Source organism: Cotesia typhae, unplaced genomic scaffold, assembly GCF_013202065.1.
Source record: "Cotesia typhae breed Kobodo isofemale line unplaced genomic scaffold, CoteBio_Ctyphae contig_20, whole genome shotgun sequence".
Lineage (NCBI taxonomy): Eukaryota > Metazoa > Arthropoda > Insecta > Hymenoptera > Braconidae > Cotesia > Cotesia typhae.
In genome coordinates, this window is record NW_027423725.1 from 6,639,357 (window position 1) to 6,662,265 (window position 22,909).

Here is a 22,909-nt window from a genome sequence, read left to right on the forward strand (position 1 = left end):
TTGCTGCAAGTCCGGTCGAAATCGGTTAATTCGTTCGTGAGTTATCGTGAACGAAAGAAAACCGAAAAAAGTGTTTTTTCGGGGTTACTCTGAAATTTTCGGTTCGATCAATTAAAACCTGAAAATAACTTATGAGCATGATAAAACTGCGTCGAATGCCGCCAACCGCGTGGAAATCGGTTGATCCATTCAAAAGTTATCACGATTTGAAAATTCCAAAAACATTGATTTAATAAACTCCTATCAAACTTTTCAGCTCGGAGAGCTCATAACTACACGAAAATTAGATTTTTGAGCTGGAAGAGCTCAAAAATATAATAAGTGCACTTTCGAGCGCTTAATTACGAAAGTAGCGGGAAGTCGCAGGGATGGCCTTCAGGGTCAACCGTTTTCCTAATTTTTTGATTTGAAGACTACACTGTTATTCCGAAAGAGGAATATCGTAAAAAGTAGGTTAAATAAAAAAAATGTGTGTGTACTTATCTATATGCGTTAAAAGTTATATTTTTTTGACGTATGAAAAAAATGTTAAATCATGAAAATGCTGTAATCAAAGATGAATATTAAGATCAATTCAACGGGTATTATTTCACTGAAATCTATATTTTATTATTTGAGTAAAGATATATATTTTTAGTTCTATTCTATGGTGAACCTATCCTAGGAAGGTATAACTTAAATAAAATATAAATAATCACACTATACATTTTTTCATCATTAGAGGGGCTTCTTTGGGCCGTAAGACACTTAACGCTACAGCTATGCAGAATGCAAGAGTTGAAAGAAGCGCACAAGAAATCGAGCAAGACAATACTGTTGCACGTGATAGCATGGCGTGATTGCATCAAGATCAATCAGAAGATGCACGAGCTAAGCGAAATCAAGAAAGAAGATTAGAACAAACGATCACGCCGACTCACATTTAACAGATTAAGAGTAAATAAACAACAACGCCAACAGGCGCATCGATTGCACTGAGAGATTAATATTGTTGATTTATATTTTTCGAATATAATTTTAAATAGCAAGGTTAAGTTCGAAGATGAGCTAAATCGGGCAAGTAGTTTGGAAATGACAAGATTTTGAAATTTTGAAAATCAGTAAGTTTTATCATAAAGCTCTTTTATTAAGCTTAAATTTTCACTACCTAGAAGTGGAGATAGCTTTAATATTACTCATTTTAGTCCATTAAAGAAACAGTTTTACTGTTACAGCCGTTTTGTTAAAATTATTTGCTACATTATAGTATAAATATAATATGGATTTATAGTATAAATATAATATAGATTTCTAGTATGAATAGGGTAGATGTGCCGTTTGTGGCCACTTTAAGCGATTCCATATTTTTTATTTAGAATTTAATTCTCTTGAGCAAAGTATACAATTATGTGATATGGATTAATGACATCTGGAATAAATTAGTTTTCGAATAATTAAAAGCAAATACCTTATAAACTTACTTTACTTTGAAAAATTGGAAAAAAATCAAAAATAGAAATGTTACGAGTGGCCTTGTGGAAGAGCACAATATCAGGTTTGTTGTGGTCTATCCGCCGGGTTGTTGCAAATGGCATGATCCAATAGATTCTGCAACTGTCATTGTCAACAACCTGGGGAATATCTCCTGGCAGATAAGGCAGCACTGGTGTCACTTCAATACCGTAGCAATGACGAAGTTAGTAGTACAGTACTCTCAGGGCAGCATTGTGACGCTGAATATATGCACCTCTCGCCAGCACAGGACATGCTGACAAAAGGTGCATAAGCGTCTCCGGATGTTGTTTACACGCCCAACAGGACAAGTCCGGAAGCTGCACCTGGAGCACCTTGCTACGGTACTCTAGAGTGTTAAGGGGCACACCTAGTGTGAAATTTCGAAAAAGTCGATTTTTTTTTTTTTTTCATATTTCGGTAGATTACACCTTTAAAAATAACATATTAAAATTTCAAATCGATATATCAAATAGTTTTTGAGTTATAACATTTTAAAGAGCAGCCGCTCGGCAGCTAGAGTGTCATTAGCTGCGAGACGTACCTGAAGTATTGTTCAGAGTCTACTGTCTCTTCCAGCCCCTATAACACGATTCCAGTTTCTATTGTTGGCTCTCAGGTATACAAAAATATATCATTATAATAATTTCTAGAAATTTCTAGAAATTTTTCGTTTACTGCCACGTAAATTATTTTCGGAGCCAGACACATTTAGTTTCATTGTGATCGTTGTATCGAGCGCAACATAATTTTACACGTGCTATTTTCTTAAAAATGAGTGATCAATCTTCATATTCAAATAAAAAAGGAACTCATAATGTTCCTAAGCATCGATCAATTGCGAAAAAACGCAAGTTTACCGGAAATAGATTTACATTTGAGCAATCTACTGCGAATACCAGTACGTCCGCAGAAAAGTTATTACAAAATAATGACAATAATGTTGTGATTGACCCATCTCATGGATATTGTATTTTGCAATTTTTATCAGTTTTTAGTGCAATTAGTAATTTAGTGGCGTGTAAAACCTGTCAAAAAAAAGTTACTTTCAATCAAGCATGTTCAAGAGGCCTAGGGTTCAAAATTGCTATTATTTGTGAATGTGGCAATTCGTATATTAATTCTGGACCAATGATTAATAACGCATTTGAAATAAATAAACGTATTGTTGCTGTGATGCGTCTATTGGGCATCGGAATAAATGGGATAAATCTTTTCTGTGGATTAATGGATTTAGCATGCAAATTTTACGACCAAACTTTTGCGGGATGTTTTACGAATTTACAGATTGCAGCCGAAACTGTTTGTAAGCTCAGTATGCAGCAAGCTATAAATGAAGAAAGAGCTTACATTAAAGAAAGAAAATTCGGAGAAAAATTTGACTGTTAGCGGCGATGGTACCTGGAAAAAACGTGGCCATACTTCCCGTTTTGGAGTAGTTACGCTGGCAGGAAAATACAGCAAGAAAATTCTTGATTCATGCGTAAAATCTACATATTGTCAGAGTTGTGTTTTTGGAAAAAAAAGATAGCGAACCTGAAGATTATGAGGAATGGCTATCATTACACGATGAAGAATGTGATGCCAATCATAAAGGATCTGCCTCAAAAATGGAAGTGGATAGTGTAAAAGACATGTTTGGTCGTTCCATTAGTAAATATGGTGTAAAATATACCCGCTATATTGGTGATGGTGATAGCGCTACCCACAAAGGACTTATAGATTTGAATCCTTATGATATTCCTGTTGCTAAATTGGAATGCTATCTACATGTGAAAAAAGAATGGGAACACGTTGCCGAAGTGTAAAGAACATTAATAAGAAATTAGGAGGAAAAAGTAAAACATCACAAAAGTTAACTGTAAATTTTATAAATAAACTCCAAAAATATTATGGTTTAGCAATTATGAGGAATCAAGATAATGTAGATGAAATGTATAAAGCAATCTGGGCAACATTTTATCATTTCTGTTCAACTGACAAAAACCCAAATCATAAAAATTGTCCAGAAGGCGCTGAAAGTTGGTGCGCTTATCGCCGCGCGGAAGCTGAAGGAATCACTAGTACATTTAAACACGATTACCTCCCACTGGATCCAGAAGTACAAGAAGCTATAAAACCTATTTATGAAGACTTATCTCGATATGAATTGCTTGATAGATGTAAAGGTAACAATACTCAAAACAACAATGAAAGCTACAACGGTTTACTTTGGCACTTTTCACCCAAGCATCTTCATAATGGCTTCAAAACTATTGAATTGTCAAATAATTTTGCAACTGCAATATTTAATGACGGTTATTCGTCAATTTTGAAGATATTCAATGTAATGGGAGTGATAGTTGGACCTGCAGCAAGAGATTTTGCGGCTCTTAAGGACGACACGAGAATACGAATCGCTGATTATCGCCAAAGGGCTTCTTCAAAAGAAGGTCGATCATCTCGAAGAAAAGCTTCTTCAGCTGAACAAGCCCTTTTCGAAGAAGAGGAAGGTGTATTATATGGCCCTGGAATAGCAGATTAGCTGTAAATATGATTTTAAACCACTTATAACAGTGGAAACGATCATTTTATCTTTAAACGCGTTTTTCTCGAAACAGCATTTTCCGAATTTGCTGCAGTGATTACTCAAAAACAAATGATCCGATCACTATCGAATTTTTTTACATGTTCTATATATAGTTCTCCGTACAATGACCTATCGATTTTTTGATCTGATCAAAAATCGAATTTTCGCAGGCCACAAACGACCAAAATTTTAGGTAAAATTCGACTATTTTTTTTAAAACGCCGCCATATTGTCAATTTTTGATTTTTTTTTTTTATCGTAGGTCATTGTACAGACAATATATAGAACATGTAAAAAAAATTCGATAGTGATCGGATCATTTGTTTTTGAGTAATCACTGCAGCAAATTCGGAAAATGCTGTTTCGAGAAAAACGCGTTTAAAGATAAAATGATCGTTTCCACTGTTATAAGTGGTTTAAAATCATATTTACAGCTAATCTGCTATTCCAGGGCCATATAATACACCTTCCTCTTCTTCGAAAAGGGCTTGTTCAGCTGAAGAAGCTTTTCTTCGAGATGATCGACCTTCTTTTGAAGAAGCCCTTTGGCGATAATCAGCGATTCGTATTCTCGTGTCGTCCTTAAGAGCCGCAAAATCTCTTGCTGCAGGTCCAACTATCACTCCCATTACATTGAATATCTTCAAAATTGACGAATAACCGTCATTAAATATTGCAGTTGCAAAATTATTTGACAATTCAATAGTTTTGAAGCCATTATGAAGATGCTTGGGTGAAAAGTGCCAAAGTAAACCGTTGTAGCTTTCATTGTTGTTTTGAGTATTGTTACCTTTACATCTATCAAGCAATTCATATCGAGATAAGTCTTCATAAATAGGTTTTATAGCTTCTTGTACTTCTGGATCCAGTGGGAGGTAATCGTGTTTAAATGTACTAGTGATTCCTTCAGCTTCCGCGCGGCGATAAGCGCACCAACTTTCAGCGCCTTCTGGACAATTTTTATGATTTGGGTTTTTGTCAGTTGAACAGAAATGATAAAATGTTGCCCAGATTGCTTTATACATTTCATCTACATTATCTTGATTCCTCATAATTGCTAAACCATAATATTTTTGGAGTTTATTTATAAAATTTACAGTTAACTTTTGTGATGTTTTACTTTTTCCTCCTAATTTCTTATTAATGTTCTTTACACTTCGGCAACGTGTTCCCATTCTTTTTTCACATGTAGATAGCATTCCAATTTAGCAACAGGAATATCATAAGGATTCAAATCTATAAGTCCTTTGTGGGTAGCGCTATCACCATCACCAATATAGCGGGTATATTTTACACCATATTTACTAATGGAACGACCAAACATGTCTTTTACACTATCCACTTCCATTTTTGAGGCAGATCCTTTATGATTGGCATCACATTCTTCATCGTGTAATGATAGCCATTCCTCATAATCTTCAGGTTCGCTATCTTTTTTTTTCTTCCAAAAAACACAACTCTGACAATATGTAGATTTTACGCATGAATCAAGAATTTTCTTGCTGTATTTTCCTGCCAGCGTAACTACTCCAAAACGGGAAGTATGGCCACGTTTTTTCCAGGTACCATCGCCGCTAACAGTCAAATTTTTCTCCGAATTTTCTTTCTTTAATGTAAGCTCTTTCTTCATTTATAGCTTGCTGCATACTGAGCTTACAAACAGTTTCGGCTGCAATCTGTAAATTCGTAAAACATCCCGCAAAAGTTTGGTCGTAAAATTTGCATGCTAAATCCATTAATCCACAGAAAAGATTTATCCCATTTATTCCGATGCCCAATAGACGCATCACAGCAACAATACGTTTATTTATTTCAAATGCGTTATTAATCATTGGTCCAGAATTAATATACGAATTGCCACATTCACAAATAATAGCAATTTTGAACCCTAGGCCTCTTGAACATGCTTGATTGAAAGTAACTTTTTTTGACAGGTTTTACACGCCACTAAATTACTAATTGCACTAAAAACTGATAAAAATTGCAAAATACAATATCCATGAGATGGGTCAATCACAACATTATTGTCATTATTTTGTAATAACTTTTCTGCGGACGTACTGGTATTCGCAGTAGATTGCTCAAATGTAAATCTATTTCCGGTAAACTTGCGTTTTTTCGCAATTGATCGATGCTTAGGAACATTGTGAGTTCCTTTTTTATTTGAATATGAAGATTGATCACTCATTTTCAAGAAAATAGCACGTGTAAAATTATGATGCGCTCGATACAACGATCACAATGAGACTAAATGTGTCTGGCTCCGAAAATAATTTACGTGGCAGTAAACGAAAAATTTCTAGAAATTTCTAGAAATTATTATAATGATATATTTTTGTATACCTGAGAGCCTGGTATAAACAATAGAAACTGGAATCGTGTTATAGGGGCTGGAAGAGACAGTAGACTCTGAACAATACTTCAGGTACGTCTCGCAGCTAATGACACTCTAGCTGCCGAGCGGCTGCTCTTTAAAATGTTATAACTCAAAAACTATTTGAGATATCGATTTGAAATTTTAATATGTTATTTTTAAAGGTGTAATCTACCGAAATATGAAAAAAAAAAAAAAATCGACTTTTTCGAAATTTCACACTAGGTGTGCCCCTTAAATCCAATAGAGATCCTTTCTTAATCTACCTTAAAAAAAAACTTATAGATTTGTTCACCAGCATTCGAAAATCAATTACGGTTAGTCGTAATAATGACAACGTTTAGTTAACTGCAAGAATTATTAATAGTGTCAATAGTTCATCTTTTGTTTTGACGTTTCTATTTTCTTATGTTATTTTAATCGCCTTTATCGTTTGATATTTGTGAAAAGTTCACTTTATATAAACCTCATAATTACATTTATTGAAAATGTATGCCCTTATTTCCTGGCCTAAAGAAAAAAGAACAAGTGTCATTGAGTCAAAATTAATTAATAAGCGATACGAACTCAATCGCGTGACTGTTCGATGGTGGAGAAAATTCATATCAGCTATGATCATCGCTGAGAGCGGTAAATTTTGGACTATTGTATTTGTTAAATATTGATTTATTTCTTTGACTAATTCTTGTTCAATCATTTGCAGAAGATATTGATTGGCTAGAAAGTTTTATAGTTAATACTTGGGGAACTATCACGGGCCGTGTTAAGAACAGTTTAACTATGGGTGCCTGCATCCAAGCTTCTCCAGATTCTAGCTGTGTGACTGTCGATATTCTTGGCGGCAATGTTTCTGGTGGTTCACATTGTGGTTCCGGCTCAACGATTTCAAACTCTGACTCCGAAACTTCTCTTGATCATCTTGATACAATTAATTATTCAATTTTTCGTGCTGACGACTCATTAAATGTTCATAATTCAGCTGAAAATCTTCTAAATGCTACTGCTACAACTTCTAAAATTTATTTGAACTCAACAAATAATGTTCCGACTGTTACAACTGCTCTGACTGCTATTACGTCTACTACTACTGGTACTACTACTACTACTACTAGTATGACAACTAAAAATATAACTAGGGTTACTGCTGTTGCTGAAAATAGGACTACAACTTCTAGGATTAATTATAATGTTGTTGAAGATAGTCCTATTACTGGCATTACTACGACTAAACGTTTAATGTCTTTTGGAATGACTTTTAAAGTAATTTTCAACTCAATTTGGAATTATATTTCATTCTATTTTATACGTACGACTACTGTGCCTACGACGACTCTAAATTATGATAAAGTCGAATTAATTAAAAAAAGTGGTGTATTCTTGGAATACATTGAATTGAAAGACATTCTGCGTTTTAAGAATAATCCCAAAGAGATGATTCGACGCCTATTAAAAAGTATCGTGGGCTCAGAGCAGCTGAAACACATGACCCTTACTAGTATTTACAAGGATCCTGTAGCAGCTGAGATACTTGAAGCTATTGAAAGTAAATAATTTCACATTTCCTTTGAAAAGTTTAAGAACTTATAAACATATGTATATAACTATTGACCATTTTGTTTCAGAATTTGCATTGCATAATTCAGAAAGAGAACATCAATTGACAAAATCACAATTCAAAAGATGTGTGACTTTATTCTGATATAATTTGAAAAATCCAAAAACAAAAATTTAAAAGAAAAACCGTAAAAATTAAAAAAAAAAATTGTTATTTCTAAAAATGAGAATTATCTTTTAGTTAAAGGCAGTTAATAAATAAAAAATAGTGTTTAACCACCGAACAATAAACTTAAAATTTTTTTCAGTTCAATTTTGCAGATCAATTTGCCTGTGGTATTGCTGACTATCGTCCCAACAGATTTACGGATTATATTTCTGTCTGTTCTGCTGACCAATTCGTTGCGTGTCTTCGTTGCTTCTACCGATCATTCTGCTGAAAATCGTGCTGGTTAATATGATACTATCGATCGTACTGTTAGCGTTGATGGTGATTGTGTTGATAGTCTCTTCGAAGATCTAGCGAGTGATCTTGTTCAAGACCTGCTAGTGATCTTACACGAAATCTCGCTAGTGATCATCCTCAAAATCTTGCCATAGATTGAGCTAGTGGTCATGTTGGTGATCTTGTAACTAGTTTAACTGGTTATCTGATTCAATAGTTTGCTGGTAATCTTACTCGGATGTTGCTACTGATCTTTCAGACCGTCTCGCTCACAATCCTACTCGTGACTAATCATCATAATAAAAACCTTGCTGATAATTGTTTTGACAATCATATTCATGATCTTGCTGGTGATCGTGTTGAATACCTTGCTTCTTATCTTGTAAAAGGTCTCCCTTTTGATCTTTGTAGGCTCCCCCAAGATCTTTGTAGGCTAATGTCAATTTCACTGTAAACGATCGTGCGTTACTTCAGTTATAATCAACGTAATTTAATACCTGTAGAGACTTTTTTATAGAGAATTATTTTTCCTATTAATTACACCTAACAGTCGATCAATTCAAGAAAACCGTACCAATTTAGGAAGGTACCAACATCTTTGTTGGCTAATATCAATATCTCTGTCAACCATCCTTTGTAACTTCGGTTCCGCTTTACCGCGATTACAATTTTTGATTAACTTTTTTATAAAAAATTAGGAAAACGTTTTACCCTGATGGCTATCCCGGCAACTTCCCGCTAATTCCATACCTAAGCGCTTAAAATTGCACTTATGACGTGTTTAACATCTTCGAGCTCAAAGAGTTAGCTGTTCTATGATTTTGAGCTCAAGCTCAAAAGTCTGATAAAATTTTAATAAAACATCATTCTTTGATTTTTCAAACTGCAATCACTTTTGAATAAATAAATCGATTTTCACGGCGTTGGCAGCATTCAACGCTGTTTTTGAATTCTATGATTTACTTTAGAATACGAATTGATCAGACATTTTTAATATTAAATTAAAATTGATGTTGAATATTTTGAACTTTGTACCTCACAAACGATTTATCAGGATATTTAGACTAGATCATATTATTATGGGGAGTTGAACATTCTTCAAAAAAAGTCTTTTCATAAGCATAGCTGCCAGCGAGATCGCGAGCATGATCGTCGCAAGATATCGAGCATGACTCTCAGCAAAATTATAAACAAGACTGCCAGCGAGGTCGCGAGCATGGTCGTCATCAAGATTACGGGCATGACTCTCAACAAGATCCCAATCATCACTGACAGGGAAATCGCCTTCAAGATCCCGAGCATGACTGCCAGCAAGATCGCGAGCGAGATCACGAGCGAGATCACGAGCAAGATCATGAGCAAGATCACGAGCGAAATCACGAGCGCGACCGCGAGCGCGATCACGAGCATGATCATGAGCGAGATCATGAGCGAGATTACGAGCGAGATCACGAGCGCGACCGCGAGCAAGATCATGAGCGAGATCACGAGCGAGATCATGAGCAAGATCATGAGCGAGATCATGAGCGAGATCACAAGCAAGATCATGAGCGAGATCACAAGCAAGATCATGAGCGAGATCATGAGCGAGATCACGAGGAAATCACGAGCGAGATGATGAGTGAAATCACGAGCGAGATGATGAGCGAGATTACGAGCGAGATCACGAGCAAGACCACGAGCGAGATCACGAGCGAAATCACGAGCGCGACCGCGAGCAAGATCATGAGCGAGATCACGAGCGAGATCATGAGCAAGACCACGAGCGAGATCACGAGCGAATTTTTTTTTTTTTTGTAAGAAAAGAATATAAAAGAATTAATCCAATGCATAATTTTTTTATATATATATACATCGATGCAGGTCATATTTTGTCATATTAAAATTTTGCCGCAGGATGACGAATTTCTATTAACAATTGTAACACGTGATTGTTGCTAGGTGGAAAGTGTAGGTGGCTGCTATACATATGTATGAGAAAGAGCGACACATGGGTAGCCATGTGACAATGAGTAAGAGAGAGAGGGAACATGAGAATATAGGTTGTGATAAAGTGATCTCAGATGATTTACAATAAATACTTAATTGTACCTGAGTTGCCAATGATTTCTGGTGAATAAAGATGAGTAGCGATGCTGTAGTTAGCTTCAGTAAAGTTGAGTGGATGAGCTTGATGATTTTGTAAATACATAAAGAAATGCACTGGTCACGGTAAATGCGTGTGTACGCTGTACAATTAGCACGTGTTATGAGGAGTATGGCTGCTTGCCGGTGAGCCAGTTGAGTTGAGGTAGGACACCCGAGGGCGCTTGTGTAGCGGCGCCTCGGTGCTACCAGTTTGTTGCGGGAAGGTTTGAATGATTCCGCAACATTCCGCCCGCCATCAGGAACAGGGTTGCTGATTATGATCTCAGTAGTGATGAGCACTTGGTGGTGATGAGTCATAGTTCTGGAGCCAGTGGTAATACAGCTAGCTTGGTGATTGGACGAGTGAGAGTGCCGTTGACTGTCTCAATGGTTGCCACTCGGATGAGTTCGTCATTGCCTGGGTGGACAGCAGTGACTCTGGCCAGCGGCCAGCGAGTTGGTGGAGTTCGTTCGTCAGTCAGGAGGACAAGTGACCCAATGGTGATGTTGTTGTAAGCCCGGTGCCACTTGGTCTGAGCTAGATGTCGTTGAATGTAACTGTTGGACCAATGCTTCCAGAAGCATTGGATCCGTTGTTGAATGAATTGCCACCTGGAGAGTCTGGCAATGTTGAGTTCGAGTAGTGATGGTTCTGGAATAGCGTTGAGTGCACGTCCAATGAGTAGGTGACCTGGAGTGAGTGCTGAAAGATCCTGGGGATCTTGTGAGAGCGATTCCAATGGTCGTGAGTTGAGAATCGCCTCCACCTGGTGCAGAAGGGTCGTAAATTCTTCAAACGTGAATGATGATTCTCCGATTGTTCGAGTGAGGTGATGTTTCATTGATTTCACAGCTGCTTCCCACTTTCCACCCATGTGTGGAGCAGCTGGGGGGTTGAAATGCCAGATGATCTCGTTGACTGTGAGTGCGTCAAATATTTCTGATGATTCCCGAGTTCCTTGAGTAAAGAGCCTTTTGAGTTCAGCACAGGCGCCTTGGAACGTTGTCCCACAGTCGCTGTAGAGTGCTGTGCACAGTCCACGACGGCTGGTGAACCTGTGAAGTGCTGCAATGAATCCAGAGGATGAGTAGTTGCTGACGAGTTCAAGATGAACTGCAGATGATGTCAGGCATACAAATACACATATCTAACCCTTGTAGGTACGTGATCCGCGCATGTTGGTTGTTTTGATTTGCACTGTACCTGCATAGTCCACTCCAGTATGAGCGAATGCTGATCCTGGTGTGACAGTTGGAGCTGGGAGCTGTCCCATGAGTTGTTGAGCACGAATTCCTCGGTGTCGAGCACATTTGAGGCATTTGAGTATTTGAGTTCGTACTGGTTGGCGTCCACCTATTATCCAGTACCGTTGGCGAGTATATGTGAGTGTGAGTTGAGTTCCACCATGCATGGTACACTGATGAGCATCAGAGATTATGAGCTTGGAAAGAGCAGCATCACGAGGCAGAATGGCAGGATGCTTAAGTTGATCAGAGTCTGGTGCGTTTTCCAGACGTCCACCTACACGAATGATGCCCTCGGTGTCTAGGAAGGCAGTTAATCGTGCAAATGGATGATCTCTTGGCCATGATGCTTGATTTTTGATCATTTTGAGCTCTGAATGGAAATGAGTGCGTTGAGTTTCTTTGATGCAGAATTGTAGAGCTTGTTTGATCTCAATAGAGGTAATGGGGTGAGCTAGAGATGAGTTTGGCCGTTTCTTGATCAAGTCCAGGACTCTCCAACATATTGCAGTAGCTCGTAACATGCGGAGTAGTGGAATTGGTCGGTCCATGATTGACCATCTTGGTGTTAGAGGCTTGGTAGTTGAGTAGAGTTCCTTTACTGGCCGTTCTTCCAGTTGAGTATTGGAGTCGAGTTTTGTGTTAATGAGTGGCCAGGACGATGAGTCTTGAAGTAACCATGGTGGGCCAGTCCACCATAGTTGATGACTTTTGAGTTGGAGGGTTGTCAATCTTCTTGTTGCATAGTCTGCTGGATTTTCTAAGCCAGGAACGAACTTCCAGTGGCCATCTGGAATTAGATCTTGGATTTGTGACACACGATTTCTGACGAAGTCCTTCCAACGAGACGGATGCGATTGTATCCACGTGAGTGCAATTGCAGAGTCGGTCCAAAGGTATGTTGGCACATTGTTGAGCTTGAGTATTGACTGGCAATGAGCGATGAGTTTAGCCAATATATGAGCAGTGGTGAGTTCTAACCTTGGTATGGTTAATTGTTTTAACGGTGCTACCTTGGTTTTGAAGCAAAGCAGCGTAACCTTTGCTCCTTGAGTGCAGTTATGATGATGGACCTTGATGTATACCACAGCTGCCATCGCCACTTACGAGGCATCTGAGAATCCATGGATTTCGAGTGATGAGTTCGTGGACGAGTGGATCCACCTGGGAATTTTGATACAGTTGATCATGGCAAGTTGATGAGTGAATGCCTTCCACCTTTTACACAGAGTTTCAGGTAATGGTGAGTCCCAGCTGAGTTTGACAAGCCAGAGTTCCTGCATGAACATCTTGGCTTGAATGATGAGTGGTGACAAGAATCCCAGGGGATCAAAGATTCGGGCTATCTCTGATAAGTACCTTTGAGCCTTGCATGGTGTTGAGTTCTTGAGGGAGAAGTAATCTCGTTGAGAAGACCAGTACATACCCAGAATTTTTGTGCTGCTATCTGGATCCTCAATAGTGTATTGTGTGATTGCTTCCGCATGATTGAATTGTTTTAATTTAGGGTGATTGCTTGCCCACTTGGCTAGAGGAAATCCGCCCGCCATGCAGAGTTCTTCTGTTTGATTTGCTATTTGTTGTAGTAAATCTTGAGTGTCTGCGCCACCGGATATATCATCCACGTAGCGTCCTTGAGTAAGTGGTTCCACTGCCAGTGGGAATCTATGGCCTTCGTCATTGACGAGTTGGAGTAGAGCACGAACAGCTAGGTATGGTGCAGCCCTTGTCCCATAGGTGACAGTGGTGAGCATGTATAGAGTGATATCTCCATCTGGGTTAAACCAGAGGATTTGTTGAAGATGTCGATCATCAGGATGGACCAAGACTTGGCGGTACATTTTTGCCACGTCAGTGATGAAGAAGAACCGATGTCTTCTGGATGTTATGAGAACATCGAAGATGTTGATGAGTAGATTAGGTCCAGTATGCATGATGTCGTTGAGTGAGAGCCCAGAACTGGTATTCTTTGAGCCATTGAAAACTACACGGATTTTGGGTGAGTTGGTGTTCTGCTTCAATACTCCATGATGTGGTAAGAAGTATTGAACTGATGATGATCGCAATATGGTTGGTTCCATGTGGTTGAGTGATATGTATTCTGCCATGAATTCCATGTAGAGTTGTTTGAGTTGTGGGTCTTTGCAGAGTCGATGCATGAGGTGGCGAAGGCATTGGTATGCTGCTTTGAATGAATCTCCAAGTTTGTGAACTGGAGAAATTAATGGTAATCTGACTATGTATCGCCCAGATGAGTCACGAGAGTGAGTCGTTACAAAGTGAGCTTCACAAGCCTCCTCGTCGGGTGTGAATTGAGGTTGATGAGTGGTGATGATCTCCTCTTGAACCCAGAACCGAGTCAAGATGTCCTGTAGGTTCATGTCTTGTTGAATAGTAGCTGCCTGGAATGATCTCCTTGACTGATGAGTATGATGTTGGGTGGGACCAAGAATGATCCATTCAGAGTGTGTTGAGCGATTAGACCCGGAAATTCAAGCTGAATGAGTCCACCAGTAATCACTTGGCCGTAGTAATCGGCTCCAATGATGATGTTAATTGGACCTGGTGTGCAGAATTCAGGGTCAGCTAGAGTAAGATGTTGTAGTTGTGTGAGTTGATTGTGCGAGATTGACACAGATGGTAATTGTATTGTCAATCCGCGCAGTACATGAGCATGAAGGTTGAGTGTTTTGCTTGAGTGTTGTGATCTCAGAGTTAGCTCAACACAGCCCTTGGTTCGGCCAGCTTGTGCATTGCCAATGCCAATGACACTGAGTTGAGATCGAGTGCGAGTGAGATTGAGACTATGTACCAATGAATCTGAAATAAAGGAGATCTCAGAACCAGAGTCTAGCAAGATGCGTATTGGAATGGTACTTAGCTTTGTAATGATGTTGACCAGACAGGTGGCGAGAATTGTGGCAGAATGTTGATTATTGAGAGTACCAGTTGGGGTATGGTGAGTGTGATCATGCTGATCATGAGTGTTGATCTTTGGCGGGTCTTGAGTATGAGTGTGAGCAGAGTTTGATGAGTATTTGTGATTGCTAATTTGATTGGTGGTCCAGGATGAATCATGGTGTGGTGATTCGCGTTGCAGACCTTGCATCTGAACTTGGACTTGCATGCTGCCACTTGATGATGTCCTAGGCAGTTTGGGCACAGTTTGAGCCTGACAACTCGCATGGCTCTTTCAGCAGGTGTTAAGCTGGCAAACATTTCACACCTTACGATGAAGTGGTCGCCTTGGCATTCATCGCAAGGGTACTGTGCTGTGGCAGTGCTTGGCCTCTGGACTTGATTATAGCTCGCTGGATGAGTGGTGGGTGATGATGAGAGGTGACAGCGAACCTGTTCTCGCTGTGGAGTTGCGTTGTAGTGACCCCGGTGGAGTCTAGATGAGTCAGGATGAGTTTTCTGGGGCGAGGATGAGTCTTTGACTGAGTTGAGCTTGTTGGTACTTTCTTCGTATCGCTCTTGAGCTCTTGCACGCTCCAATAGGAACTCGTTAAGTTGTGTGAGTCAGATGAGAGAGTCTCCTTGTCGGAGATGAGCTTCATGCGAGCCAGTTGGCCGGCAATTTTGAATTCCATCTCGCACATGCCAGAGGTTGATCGCTTGCGAGTGTTGATAGGGGTCAGGTTCTGTTTCCCATCAGTCTTTGAACCACCATCACCATCAGTGACTTCAGAGTCACTGAGATCATGACTGCCCGAGATGTTGGAGGACGTGGGAGGTGACACCAGCAGTGGTACGCTGTCTGGTGTGAGGCCGATGTTGGCAGTTCCCTGGCCTGGATGAGTGGATGAGCTCTGACCTTGTGAAGCTGGAGTAGCAGTTTGCTGTTGAGTGGTCTGCTGAGCAGGTTGAGCACCTTCCTGATGATTGTCAGGGACCTTTCCGTCAATCATGATGAGTGTGGAATCTGAGGAATGTACAGCAATTAGTTGATTGTTGATTATGAGTATGATGTAAGTCTGGAATCACTTTTAGTTCATTTTAACACCTAATCCGGCTCGAGGGACCAAAATGTAAGATAATTGTCTTAACATTAAATATTTATTTGCCGGGACTAGGTGTTAAAAGATGGAGGAGACAGTCGTGGTTATAATAGTATTTATTCTAAAATTAATCACAGGCGTAGTTTTGGTTGTACAGAGTTTGAGTAGTTCACAAATATTGAGCACTTTGAACACTTATTATGATCTTGAATTATTACATTAATTCATGAGTACGCGTTGTTGAGTTTAATTGAGTTGTATTAATTAATGCATATTAATTAGACTGAGCATGAGTTGTAGAAATTTGATCTTCAATTGAACTGTTAATTAGTTTACAATATAATTAACACTAGCAATTATGAGCGATAAATATGAGTAATGTTTAGTTGGGTGAGCTGTATAATTTGGAGTCACTGGATCATTATTCAATTAACAATATAATTAACTTTCACAGTGTGAGCGAATGAGCCTTAACAATAATGAGCTTAATTGATTACGTGGGTCTCGGGATGCGAGATGGAGCCCAGGTTGTTGAACACAGAATGGCCGACAGGCCCAAGAGCCGGTAGCAGTCACCCCCAATCCCCACCAAGCAACTTCTGCAATGCGGCATTTGATTTTGCCGCATGATGACGAATTTCTATTAACAATTGTAACACGTGATTGTTGCTAGGTGGAAAGTGTAGGTGGCTGCTATACATTGTATGAGAAAGAGCGACACATGGGTAAGCCATGTGACAATGAGTAAGAGAGAGAGGGAACATGAGAGTATAGGTTGTGATGAAGTGATCTCAGATGATTTACAATAAATACTTAATTGTACCTGAGTTGCCAATGATTTCTGGTGAATAAAGATGAGTAGCGATGCTGTAGTTAGCTTCAGTAAAGTTGAGTGGATGAGCTTGATGATTTTGTAAATACATAAAGAAATGCACTGGTCACGGTAAATGCGTGTGTACGCTGTACAATTAACACGTGTTATGAGGAGTATGGCTGCTTGCCGGTGAGCCAGTTGAGTTGAGGTAGGACACCCGAGGGCGCTTGTGTAGCGGCGCCTCGGTGCTACCAGTTTGTTGCGGGAAGGTTTGAATGATTCCGCAACACCTAGGAACTGCTCCTTCAGCATTGAAGAAATTGCAAAATTCATTTCGAATTGTAATTGCAGAGCGACTGCTATTGTTTATTCCAGGAAATCTTACTTTTCTAAAAGCTGAGTTATTTTCAACTTCTCTCTGAAGCTCCTCATCCAAACAATCGTGGGCATTTTCGTGATCCAGATTACATTTAACATGGGTATCATTATTTTCACCTTTACGAATCCAATTGTGAAGGCATACAATAGCTTGAACTATAATTACAATATTTTCAACCGTGCCTTCCATTGGCTTTCTCAATTTTCTCCACTGATTAACCATAATACCGAAAGCATTTTCGATTGTTCTTCGAGCACGGCTTAAACGATAATTGAAAATACTTTTTTCTTGATTTAATCCACTTCTCCCTGGGTATGGCCGAAGTAAGTAATCTGATAATTGGAATGCCTCATCACCAACTGGTACGTATGGTAGAGGTATTCCATCAACAGTTAGCTTTTTTGGATCCGGTAAGTCCATTTCTCGTTTTTCAAACTTTTGGCCCATTTCTGAATCACGAAAGATGCCGCCATCACTGCGTCGACCATAAGCACCGATGTCAACAAATGTAAATGAACAATTTGCATCACATATGGCCAATAATACAATGCTGTGATGATTCTTATAATCATAGTATGAAGATCCAGCATTGTCAGGACACTGAAATAATAAAAAATTGAAAAAAAAAATCTCATTGACTAATAAGCATTATAACCTACTGCATACTAATCATTTACCCATATTTGAATATGCTTCCTGTCGATAGCGCCTACGCAATGATGAAACTGCCATTGTTCTTTAAATTTATGAGCTATCTTCAACCAATCAGATTTATTCAAAGGATACCGTAAAACTTCGTCTTTAAGACAAACCCAAATAGCTTTACATGTTTCTGTGATTATACTAGCTGTGGTAGTCTCCCCAACTAGATAGAAATAAGATAAAGATGTTAAACAATCAACGGTAGCTCAATATCTATAAAAATTGTAAATAGTCAGTATGTTGTCAACTATAAATATTTTACGGAAAAATGAAACAAATTTACCGTAGAGTTATTAGAAGTCGTGCTGCTGCTGAAATAGGTTCCCTTACTGCATTCTTCTTTGTTATCATAGGGCCAACTAAAAATAAAAGCTTTTCGAATTGACTTATTGAAATTCGTATATAATTTTCAAATTTATATGAATGCGTAGAGAGTGTAGGAAAAACTGCTTCGAAGAAACCATGGTCGGATCTTAATTTAAATAACGGATGAATCCAAAATTGTTTTTTGCTATTTTTTTTATTTTTACACATTAAAATTTCATTTAGAACGAGAGCTACTAATATCCTTTTTCGCCGAATTTTTCGAATTTCAGCTTCGTAAATAAGTTGTTGACACTCATAAATCCACTTTTGATATTTAATTACACTCGACATCACGGATTTTATTTTTGAGTTATGAAGATAATTAAATTTTACTTAATTGATTACTCTTATTTTTTTGTTGTTATTACAAGTAAGGAAGGTTAGGAATAAACTACATTCCGAGATATCGATGTATAGAATTTTGATTTTAATATATTTACTAACGTAAATATATCTGTCATAAATTATGAAGTCGCTACTCATCGTCGCAGCGACTTATCGCTAGAGTTTTTCAAGCCGCGGGAAATCTAAAATACTGTCACGTGACTGATTTTGTCGCTGAAAACGAGCAACTAGCGACTGCATGAGGCCGCACTTTAACGAATTCGCGATCACCAGGATGTCCGTTCGATCTCGATCTCAAAGCAAGACTCTCTTTTCAAAAACTATTCTCAAATAGTCTGCCTGCTGCACATTTCTCTTTTCTTTATTAATTTTATGATACCCCTATCGTCCTGGGATCCCGACTACGTTGACAACCATGTGCCTACCTAGGCCTAAGCCTACCGCAATAAAACATTTTAGTTATACACTACTGGAAAAAATTAAGGGATCAAAAAAAAATTCCAAATTTTTCGGTAGTTTTCAACAGGCCGTAACTTTGAGAAAAATGGTCGTACAGGAAATAAAAAAAAAGAAAATTGTAGCTCCAAGTGTCTAGTTTTTGGATTAGAACTTCAAAATTTTGTAGCCTCCGCGGTTTCTGAGTAATCGTAGAAAAACCAGCAACAAAAAAATTCTCAAAAATTTTTAGTTTTTTTTTTTGGTCTACGGGCGTGGAAAAATTTTTTTAGCTTAACCATCATAAGGATCGGATACTTTGTTCATTTAGCTTTAATTTCTTTTTTAAACACCCTGATACGTCCACTCCTCGCTGAGATATCGGTCTTCAAATGGAAAAGGATCTTTTTGTCTTTGATTATCGATATCTCAGCAACCAATGATCGCACAGAAAGTTAAAGGTGGGTTTCAAGAACTTGAATGAATTCCCTTAACGACTGTCCATTGTTTTTTCGAAAAAATTTTTCTTTCCGTCACATGAATTTGAAAATGCAACAAAAAGGGCTTTTAGTGGGTTTTTGGAAAATCAAGCGCTGGATCGAAAATATTGAGGAAACCACTAATGTTAAGTGTGCCTTTTACAGTTCAATATGTCCACAAAAACCCTACAAAGAATAAAATTAATCCAGCAAGCCGTTTTTTTGTTTCACTTGATCGAATTTTTGAAAAATTAAAGGATCACGTTTTTGCTCTGAAAAGCTCATAATTTTTAAAAATGAGAAAAAAATGGTTTTTTCCAGCTTTTTCCACATTTTCGTTCCAAAAAGTGCTTAAATTGAAAAAAAAAAAAAATTAAAAAAAAAAATTTTTTTTGAAATTTTTTCTCTTGAAAAGTTTAAGAAAACAATTACCGCCGGCATTAGCGTTATCCAAAGCGTACCACGTGGAGGTCGCGCGGTCGGATTTACGCTTCTGTGTGTGTGTGTGTGTGTGTGTGTGTGTGTGTGTGTGTGTGTGTGTGTGTGTGTGTGTGTGTGTGTGTGTGTGTGTGTGTGTGTGTGTGTGTGTGTGTGTGTGTGTGTGTGTGTGTGTGTGTGTGTGTGTGTGTGTGTGTGTGTGTGTGTGTGTGTGTGTGTGTGTGTGTGTGTGTGTGTGTGTGTGTGTGTGTGTGTGTGTGTGTGTGTGTGTGTGTGTGTGTGTGTGTGTGTGTGTGTGAGGTATTTCAGGAGAATTGAGACCCGGTGGCTCGTCAGTTCCACCGTATTTAATGACTCCAAACTCATTCTCTGAAGGTTTTTGTTGGTTCAATACCGGGTTTTACCACCCCTGTTTTCAATAACGGCTCTCAAACGTTCAGCCATGTTTATGCAGACGGTAATTTGAGGCTGCGGAATGGTATTCCAAATGTGCTGAAGCGCGCGCTCCAAAGCAGCTAAGTTCTGCAAATTTGGATACTCTCTGCGCAACCGACGGCCCGTTATGTCCCAAACGTGCTCTATGGGGTTGAGATCTGGACTCATTGCTGGGTGTCGCAACAATGTGATGTCATGCCGCTCAAAGAAGCGCCGGGTAATGTTGGCTGTGTGGACGTGCATTATCTTGCATCAACATGAACGACCTCAGATGTTGTCGTCTGCGCAAAACAATGGGCCTTAAAATTTGGTCGATGTAACGTCTAGCTGTCAAATTTTCGCGTACAAGATACGACAGATTGACTTACACCCATCCGGATAGCAACTGCATGTTGAGTGTAACCTTCGTCGATAAGAGTCACTAACCGAGCGACTTCCACCGCCGATAAATGTCGTCTAACCATGATTAAGAATCAAAAGTCAGAAATTTTCAATTTTGACCAAAAAATTAAAAAAAATTTTTTTTAGCGCAGAGGGATTAGTTTTGAAAAAAACTGTTGAATGAAGCGATTTGCTAAGGATTCACAAAAAGAAAAGAAAAAAAAAACTCCGAAAAGCGTATGAAAAAATCGAAATTCGATTGGGGGTATTAACTTTTTTATTAATTTAATTAAAAGGAGATCAGTAGAATCAAGGAATGCAGCGGTGGAAAGGTGATAAAAATCATTGGGCGATGGTTTTTTGAGTTTCCTTAACTTGTTAAAAAAATTTTTTTTTTTAATTTTTTTTTCGAAAAAATTTTTTTTTTTTGAAAATTTTTTTTTTTAATTTTTTTTTTTTTTTCAATTTAAGCACTTTTTGGAACGAAAATGTGGAAAAAGCTGGAAAAAACCATTTTTTTTTCTCATTTTTAAAAATTATGAGCTTTTCAGAGCAAAAAACGTGATCCTTTAATTTTTTCAAAAATTCGATCAAGTGAAACAAAAAAACGGCTTGCTGGATTAATTTTATTCTTTGTAGGGTTTTTGTGGACATATTGAACTGTAAAAGGCACACTTAACATTAGTGGTTTCCTCAATATTTTCGATCCAGCGCTTGATTTTCCAAAAACCACTAAAAGCCCTTTTTGTTGCATTTTCAAATTCATGTGACGGAAAGAAAAAAATTTTTTTCGAAAAAACAATGGACAGTCGTTAAGGGAATTTATTCAAGTTCTTGAAACCCACCTTTAACTTTCTGTGCGATCATTGGTTGCTGAGATATCGATAATCAAAGACAAAAAGATCCTTTTCCATTTGAAGACCGATATCTCAGCGAGGAGTGGACGTATCAGGTGTTTAAAAAAGAAATTAAAGCTAAATGAACAAAGTATCCGATCCTTATGGTGGTTAAGCTAAAAAAATTTTTTCCACGCCCGTAGACCAAAAAAAAAAACTAAAAATTTTTGAGAATTTTTTTGTTGCTGGTTTTTCTACGATTACTCAGAAACCGCGGAGGCTACAAAATTTTGAAGTTCTAATCCAAAAACTAGACACTTGGAGCTACAATTTTCTTTTTTTTTATTTCCTGTACGACCATTTTTCTCAAAGTTACGGCCTGTTGAAAACTACCGAAAAATTTGGAATTTTTTTTTGATCCCTTAATTTTTTCCAGTAGTGTATCTTATTTTACAAAATATTAAAGTAACAGTACATGTCTTAAAATAACTAAAAAAATAGAAATATCCTAAAGAATATTCTCATCACTTCGTCAGAAAATACTCCACTGTACTTTACTCTCCGACATATATATATATATATATATATATATATATATATATATATATATATATATATATATATATATATATATATATATATATATATATATATATATATATATATATATATATATATATATATATATATATATATATATATATATATATTTCTAGCATAACAAAGTAACTTAAATAATCTTGTTAGAGGCTTGGGACAGTAGTGTAACAGGGGGGGGGTTGAACACCACAATACTCGCGGCGCCTAGCGGCCGTCACCTGGAACTACGATGAGTTGTGTACCCCCTATCCAGAATCTTCTATACCAATCGATGCTTTCTCTGTTTGTCTATAGTCAGTTTTCTATGTCGAGTGTGTGTTTCTATCGATTATTAAAGAAGGCGCTAGTTTATTTTGGGCCTTGCGTAAAAGTGGGGGGTATGGATACTTTTGAATTTGAATGTTAACATGGTTTATGATTTGGAGGGGGTTATATATATGTTATTTTATCTGTTTAATAATAATAATTCTTATCTAATAACTATTGTTATCTTATCTTATATTAATTGTTATCTATACAAACTTTCTATTTTTGTTATTAATCGAATTGTTTATATTAAATATGACAATTTTAATCAGATAAGGCTTTTATAATAGTATTATCGATTGATTAATCAGCTTATCAGCTGTATTACTCATTTATTAACAACAAATGACTCCTTTTTCTGAGAATTTTATCAAAATTTCCCCCTAATCTGATCAATTTTGGTGGGGATTCGGACTATAAGACTCAGTAATCCTCATTATATATCCATAGTTCTAAAAATTTAGCCGCGTGTGCAGTACTTCAATGGATGGTGCTATGTTTATAGATCAGTTATTTAACAGTGTTTGGTATCGAATTTCTGATCGAAAATCACGACTTGTTGGATGTTCTCAGAGTCTTGACGGTCT

The 22,909-nt window shown here is 37.8% G+C and overlaps 2 protein-coding genes across 2 annotated transcripts; both read right to left on the reverse strand.

Annotated features, from left to right (window-relative positions):
* Positions 1-10,874: 10,874 nt before the first annotated feature.
* Positions 10,875-12,902, reverse strand: LOC141537921 (uncharacterized). Its single transcript, XM_074259126.1, has 2 exons — positions 11,765-12,902; positions 10,875-11,674 (listed from the first exon to the last, which is right to left on the reverse strand). The coding sequence occupies exons 1-2, from the start codon at positions 12,900-12,902 to the stop codon at positions 10,875-10,877; spliced, it is 1,938 nt and encodes a 645-aa protein (XP_074115227.1).
* Positions 12,903-12,908: 6 nt separating this feature from the next.
* LOC141537922 (uncharacterized) lies at positions 12,909-14,186 on the reverse strand. Its single transcript, XM_074259128.1, has one exon. The coding sequence runs from the start codon at positions 14,184-14,186 to the stop codon at positions 12,909-12,911; it is 1,278 nt and encodes a 425-aa protein (XP_074115229.1).
* Between the last annotated feature and the right edge of the window lie 8,723 nt (positions 14,187-22,909).

What these genes read in the sequence shown, in the direction of transcription:
- LOC141537922 (XM_074259128.1), bottom strand. Translation starts at nt 14,186, where the DNA reads ATGAACCTACAGGACATCTTGACTCGGTTCTGGGTTCAAGAGGAGATC.
- LOC141537921 (XM_074259126.1), bottom strand. Translation starts at nt 12,902, where the DNA reads ATGGCAGCTGTGGTATACATCAAGGTCCATCATCATAACTGCACTCAA. An exon ending in TACTGGAGTGGACTATGCAG is followed by an intron (nt 11,675 to 11,764) that starts GTACAGTGCAAA and finishes CATCATCTGCAG; the next exon opens with TTCATCTTGAACTCGTCAGC.